The sequence below is a fragment of the Panthera leo genome, chromosome C1 (assembly GCF_018350215.1).
Source record: "Panthera leo isolate Ple1 chromosome C1, P.leo_Ple1_pat1.1, whole genome shotgun sequence".
NCBI lineage: Eukaryota > Metazoa > Chordata > Mammalia > Carnivora > Felidae > Panthera > Panthera leo.
The window spans coordinates 52,468,479-52,476,004 of record NC_056686.1 but is presented as its reverse complement, the minus strand read 5'-3'; the positions used below and the strand labels follow the sequence as shown (position 1 = coordinate 52,476,004).

Here is a 7,526-nt window from a genome sequence, read left to right as displayed (position 1 = left end):
GAGTTTGATCGCTGAGGTGGTGACAAGAACTGTACCTAAAACAGATGGATAAGGCCCTGAAGGTTTTATTGTATTCCCTTCTGTATTAAAGAGCAGAATGGACAAGTTCTTTGAACTTTCATAATGATACTCATTTTCTTTGACAGTGTGTATTAATTGCCAGATGGGGAACTCTTTCTTTTGGGCAAAGAAGGTCATAAAGATAAGCTGTGACAATTAAATGGCCACATTTCTTTTTATTTTATCAGTATGATTGGAATCTAAGTTGAACATGATAAGATGTACACAGCTTTTTCTTCTTCAGAGTTTGAAGACATGATTTTTGATGTCTAAGTTCACACGGAAACAAGGCAGAAAAGGATGCAACTTTGAAAACCAATTTTTACATTCCATTTGGTTGTAAAGTAATTATTCAATATATTATTTTGATTTTAAAAACTAAAAGCTTGCCATATATAGTTGGATAGTAGATGGTCATGAAATCATTGGGATCTTTTCCCTTCCACCTGTGGTCAGTGGCAAAAGAATGCCCAAATCTATTTTAAAAGCCTACTTAAAAAAAAAAAAATCATTTCAATGAAATAGGAATTATAGTAAATAAGAATTATGATTCCTTTTTCTATGAAATGTCAATAATTAGAGAAATAATATTAAAATCCCCAAATACCTCCAGGATAGCAATATTCAGGAAATAATATTATATGGTAAACATTTTTAATAAACAGCAGCATAAAGTAATCAGTGTTTAATATCATCGCTGGTGTGTGAAATACAAATGCACAAATCCTCAATATAAAATAGCCTTTTTGTCATTACATCCATGCTTGTCTACTTGAAATGCCCATAATAACAGATCAAACATTAAGTAATACAGTGATTAAATGCATGCAGTGAAAATAAGAAAAGATATGGGAGGGCAAGATATCTGAATATCGCCATGATATATTTGAAGGAAATCTATATCGAGTTAAAAAGAAACAAACAAAGGAAACAAAGAAACAGACCGGATATAAAAATGCAGAGATATATTTTCACTTCTGTGATACAAACCATAAACATAGTTTTGTGCAAAAAAAAAAAAGGAAAAAAATAAGGAAAAAAAAAGAAAAAGATCTGAAAATAAAGTCATCTTACAAAACATTGTCAACAAAGCGGACATTTTTCAGTTTGTGAAAAAAATACCATTTTAATACAAAAGGGACTGTGTTATGTAGTATCACAGTGCTATCACAAAATACATTATTACAAGTGGTTTTGAAATTTGGTTTGCTCACCTTAATGACTTCAGTAATTATAAAATGTTTAAAATAAATGTTATAGTTCTTTATAAAAAACTAACTTGAATTTACTTTTTACCATAGTAATGTTTTTTCCAGAGTACGTATTTTACTGGCTCACGGAATGCTAATTTCCCTTTAAGGGACTCCTAGAAAAACTCAGATTCACTGAAATCATGTTTACTTAAAATAATAAATATCCTTGGAAAACAATTGATTGTCGTATGATATACAAAATTGTGGTTTGAATCTTCATCATTAAACAGTTGCATAGCAACAAAAGGATCCAAATATTCTCCTCTACCTAAAGTTAAGAAATGTAGCTCTTGAACCAGCTTACTTATGCCACAAAAATATTTCTTAATTTATCTTTCAACAAAACTGGATATAGCCAATTCTTTGAGTTCACAGTACCGATAAGTCCATGTTCATTGTTTGAAGATTCAGTGTTTGGGAAAATTGCAACACATTTGGTACACAGATTTCCTTGATTTCTCATCCTAATTGCATTTTTTTTCTTTTTACAAAATTGAAACATCAATGTGCTTTACATTCTCCTCATCAGATATCATTTCCAGGAATTATTTTATATCCTGTAAAGTCTCTTTGTAAGTCTCTTTAGTTGTAAAATAGTAATGATTAAAAAAATGAGACCTTGAGACATTGTTCTTAGAATAAAGGAGTTATTTTTTAACAAGAGAAAAATCTAACATAACATTCCTTTCTATATAGAACTTGAAACCCATAAGAATTCTAAACTTGGCAAAAGATGGCTAGTAGGTAAGTGGCATGAAATGCACATTTGATGCCTCCCTCCTAAGGCAAAAATGATTATGTTTCTTCTATTCACCAGCTTCAAAATTTCAATTCATGGTTATCTTTGAAATGAGAATTCAGTACCTGTGTTTAAAAAAAATACTGTAATGTTTTACAAAATAGAATTCATAGTCTTTGGATTCCAACTAATGCTATGAATAAATGGTCGTAACTCCTGGTGCTGGAATAAAATCTATGAACATTTCCAGATCAGAAAAAAAAAAGGTGAGAGAAACTTTAACTAGGTATTGGTGTCATAGAGTTTCCTACTTCCCCAGAGTCCATTGATGGTGGGCCCCCTACACCTAGGAAGATTCATATTCAGGAGGTTGTAAGCACTAATGTGCTGGTCTGCAGCCATACCTCTATTCTTCAATCCTATTGTTCCAGGGAAGCTCCTGTGAGGCTGCCCCATGGGAAACCTTGTTCCTCTCCCAGGGGTGCTGATCTAGGCCGAGGGACCATTTTCCTGACTGTGCTTCCTTTGGTTCCTCATTTCTAATGCAATGGAGTGAACTATCAACCAACAATCAATTCCAGCATCCACGTCTAGCCTTCTTATGGTCTGATGCCCTATATTATTTCAAGGGCTCGTGTAAACACACTGTGGAAAACGATAATGTGGAAAAGGCCTTCGTGATCAGCAGAGGAGATTCACAAAGAGGCACATTCTGTACCTTCCCAAAGAAGCCCCACTGTGTAGATGGCCTCAGGGGATCTTACACTTGTCTTATGGCTCGTTTCCATCTGGGATTTCAAATTTTGCCTACAGTTTCCTCATTGATTCTGAACATCATTTTCATACAAGAATGCATAGAGTCTAAATTGAATCAACACAATTCCTGAACATTTGTCCTGAAGATAAGACAGCAGGTAGACAAATGCTACGGTATATACATTTTGGGGAGAGACCAGTCATGGCGAACGGAGGCAAATACACAAAGCACCATTTGACTTTCCTTTTTGGTTTGATATTTAATCACGAGATTCTTTTCTTCTTCACTGGTTTGCAGTTTTTAGTACGTGAAACCAGATGTACCAATCCCAATGCCATGTCGTGTACATGATGGAGTGTTAATCCCACAATGTTTTCTTTTTCTGGCTGGTTGTCTGCCCTGCTTGGTAAGACACAGTTAAACTTCACAGAAGATACTTGTTGCAATGTCTGCTAAGTGAGAACCTTACTTTAATAAAAACATTTGAATTTAAATCTTTTCTACGGCTTTCTAGTTTTTCCTGTATACCACATTTACAAAAGTCATGCATTTTACAGTTCTGCAGAAATCATAGATTCGGTGTGTCCGTGAATATTGGAGTCTCCTAGCAAAGACGGTTGCTTTGAGTCTATTTTGTAGGGTTTTTGAGACTTGTTGCCAAAAACGGTGATACCCATTCCACTGGGATGATTTGGAATCGACATGTGTGGTAGTAAGGGAATGTTTGCTTCCTGATTAGATCCTGAAGAGGGCAAGCTGGTCACATGACCAGTGCTAGTCGACCCACTGGCACTGCTCGGGGACCGACTCTTGGGAGGCGGGCAATGCTGAATCACTCTGGGAGGGCCTGTCGGTTGGTAGTGGGCAGCTGGAAATGCCGCATAGCCAGGAGGTATTGGGTATCCATTGATGGGGATAAATCGCTGGTTCTGAGGTATTGGTGGGCCAATGAAACCAGCAATCTGGCCCTGTGGTGTAATACCCTGGCTCGGGAACATATAATTGGGATATCTGGGGTTACTGAGATTACTCACTGGGCTGGCGCTAAGGGAGGTTGTCTGCGTGGTAGCATTTCCCCCCGAAGGAGTAGTGGAGCTGGTGTGACTTGAGAGTCCCTCCCAGGACCGAAGCCGGACATGGATATCTTTAAATCTTGGTCTCCTGGAAGGAATCTCATTCCAGCACTCTGTCATGAGGCTGTACATTCTGGGCGGGCAGTCTTCGGAGCATGGCAACAGCTGTCGTTTCCTTACCATTTCGATCACTTCCTGGTTACTAAATCCATAATACGGTTGCAGTCCAAAACTGAAGATCTCCCACAAGACAACCCCGAAGGACCAGATATCTGAATCAGAAGAGAATTTGCCATACATGATGGCTTCAGGGGGCATCCAGCGAATGGGCAGCAAAGACTTACTCTGCACCCTGTAGTAATCGGCAGAGTAGATTTCTCTGGAAAGCCCAAGGTCTGAAATCTTTACATGAAGTTGCTCTCCGATTAAAATATTGCGAGCTGCAAGGTCCTTATGGACAAAGAAGTGACTAGACAGGTACTCCATGCCAGCTGCAATCTGAATTGCTATGTGCAGAAAATCTCCATGATCCAGGCTGGATTTTACGGTCCCGTCTTCGTCACTGCTACAGCCAACATCAGAATGTGGGGAGCGCATGATAAGGAACTCATGGAGATCCCCCTGATTCATATACTCAAAAAGCATACACACAGGCTGTTCCTGAGTGACAGCACCCAGAAGGCAGACGATATTGGGGTGGTGTAGTTCGGCCATCAGGGAGGCTTCCTGTTGAAATTCTGTCCATTGCTGGGGGTTGTTATAGTCTTTCAAGGTCTTTATAGCAACCAATTGAGCATGGTCCATGCCTGGGAGATAGAGATGGCCCTTATAGATCTTTCCAAAGGCACATTCCCCCAATTCTTCCATAAAACGTACAGCAGAGAGTGGCAGCTCTTTAGCCTTGCTCTGTATAGAAAGAAAGGAAAAGTGTAGTTGAAAACACTTAAGGCAAGACATCGTGGCATCTGAGAGGAGGGGTGGGGCATATAGAGAAAAGTTCTAGAAATCAGACCAAATAAAACACCGTAGGTCTATAAGTCTTTAAAATTGCTGGCCACAACTTAGAGGAGGTGCCACAGGTAACTGTCTATCATTCCACTCCGCCCCCCCCCCCCCCCCCCACTCCATCTACATCCCCTGCTCCAATGGCAATTTCCTGCTGGAGCCTACCGTCTTGCTACTCAAAGTGTGGTTCTGGGACCAGTAACATCAGCATCTCTCAAGCTTATTACAAGTGAGGGCTCTTGGGCCCACCTCAGACCTGCTGGATCAGAATGTGCATTTAACAAGAAGATCCCAGGTGATTTCATTGAACATTACAGTGTGAGAGGCGCCGCTGGAGAGAATACAGCCTTAATTCTTAGCCTGGGACATACAGTGTGTGTGATCTGGTCCTAACCCACCTACCCTTGCTACTTCTCTATATGATAGCATCACATTATTTAAATAGGTCTGCTCAGTGACCACCCTTAAACACCATGGCCATTCTTGCCTAATACCTCTGTTCCTGCAATGCTTTCTTAGTCTTAGGATATTTATTGTGGGAAAAGCCATAGAAACCACAATGAAAGGCTGTCCTCCTGAGCGCTCCCAGTAGAGGTAGGGAGCTTTGGAATCCACTCCTCTCTGCTCATCAGAGTTTTCCTTCTGAAACTCTTCGTGACCACTATGATCTTTGCCTCCTCTGGCTTCCTTTTGCTTTAGTGTCTGAAGGCCACCACATGCAAGAGGCAGTGTGGGGGCTGGTTACATGCATGGCCTCCACAGTCAGACAATTAGAGTTTGAATCCTGCCTTTTCCACTTACCAGCTGTGTGACGCTAGGTACAGTATTTAATCATCCTCTACCTCAATTCCTTCATCTGTAAAATGGGATGATAATAATTGATAATAATTGCACTTATCTTATAGGGTTCCTATGAATTTCTAATAGATTAACATTTTTAAAGTACTCAACATGATGCCTGGCACACGATAAGGGCTATTTAACTTTTAGTTATTACCTTGCTGTTGCTGTTCTTTTTATGAATATTTTGTCCTCTCAATCACATTTCATTTCCTTGAAGGGAGGCATTTGCCCTTCATACCAATTGATAACCTTACAGCTTCACAAGTGGGTTGTTTACTAACTGACCTTAAGACAGACAGGAAAAAGGATCTAGCTCACAATGAAAATACTAAATTGTGACATTTGATCATGGCTGTAATATTTGAAATTCACCTCAAATCTAGCCTGACTTTGAGATGAATTTATTAAGAAAAAGATCATAAAAGGAATGCATTTGTACATAAACTGATTAAAAAAAATTTTTTTTAATGTTTATTTATTTTTGAGGCAGAGAGAGACACAGCAAGAATGGGGGAGGGTCAGAGAGAGAGAGGGAGACACAGAATCTGAAACAGGCTCTCTGAGCTGTCAGCACAGAGCCTGACACGGGGCTCAAACTCACAAACCGCGAGATCATGACCTGAGCCGAAGTTGGACTCTTAACCAACTGAGCCACCCAGGCGCCCCAATACATAAACTGATTTTAAAAATAATCTCTGCACTTCAAATATTTTAGAAAAAGATGATTTCTCTGAGTATTCCAATTAAAGGTGGCAATGTGGCAAATACATATGGAATTCAGAGCTCTCTGTGCAGAGTTTAAAACAACAGTTTAGAAAACGAAGTAAAAATATTTCTCTAATCCAAATTGTATTAATTTAAAATTCATGATGATTAGCTCTGTTCAAGGCTGATTTTCCAGGGCAAAATGCCCATTAACCTAATTATATAAGTGTAAATAAACATATAGGAAAATACTCACTTAAGAGGATGAAATAAAATTGAGAATTTTGAAACATTAATTTGCCCATGCAAATAATATTTCCTATTATAAATATGTCTCATTTATTCATTAAAGCAGATCTCAAGGGGTTTGTATTTGGAAATGTCTTACAGGAAAGTTACTTCTGCTTAAAGTAATGGTACCACATTGCTTTAAACATGCAGTAAATTAAAACTTACTTATTGATCCAGTCCTATTCATTATAGTATTGCAGGAACAAAGGATTAGAAACAGCCTCAATGTCTACCTAGAGGAGACTGGTTATATTAATTATGGCAAAGCCAATAATAGAATATTACATAATTTAAGAATGAGCACATTTTCTACGTGCTGATATGGAAAGATCTCCAAATCTTATTGCTAAGTCAAAAATAAAAAGCGGGGCACCTGGGTGGCTCAGTCAGTTAAGTGTCAGACTTCAGCTCAGGTCATGATCTCATGGTTCATAGGATTGAGCCCCATGTCAGGCTCTGTGCTGACAGCTCAGAGCCTGGAGCCTGCTTTGGATTCTGTGTCTCCCTCTCTCTCTGCTCCTCACCACCCCCCCCTCAAAAATAAACATTAAAAAAATCAAAAATAAATAAAAAGCAAAAGAATAGTTAATGCTGCATGCTGCTTTTGTGAAAGAGGTGAAAAAGAATGAATATATTCATGTTTATTTGCATATTTATTGAGAAACTCTGATTTGCTTTTTTAAAAAAATTTTCATTTCATTTATTTTATTTTCTTTTATTATTTTTAATATAATTTATTGTCAAATTGGCTTACATACATTTATTTTAGAGAGAGAGAGTGCAAGTGGAGGAGAAGGGTA

The 7,526-nt window shown here is 38.4% G+C and overlaps 1 protein-coding gene across 1 annotated transcript in view; it reads right to left on the bottom strand.

The window, feature by feature from the left end:
- Positions 1 to 227: 227 nt before the first annotated feature.
- ROR1 (receptor tyrosine kinase like orphan receptor 1) overlaps positions 228 to 7,526 on the bottom strand; it is a 329,138-nt gene continuing 321,839 nt past the window's right edge. The window contains exon 12 of the mRNA XM_042948610.1: positions 228 to 4,788. Coding sequence (XP_042804544.1) covers positions 3,361 to 4,788 — 1,428 coding nt within the window. The 3' untranslated portion in view covers positions 228 to 3,360. The remainder of the gene's footprint in view (positions 4,789 to 7,526) is intronic.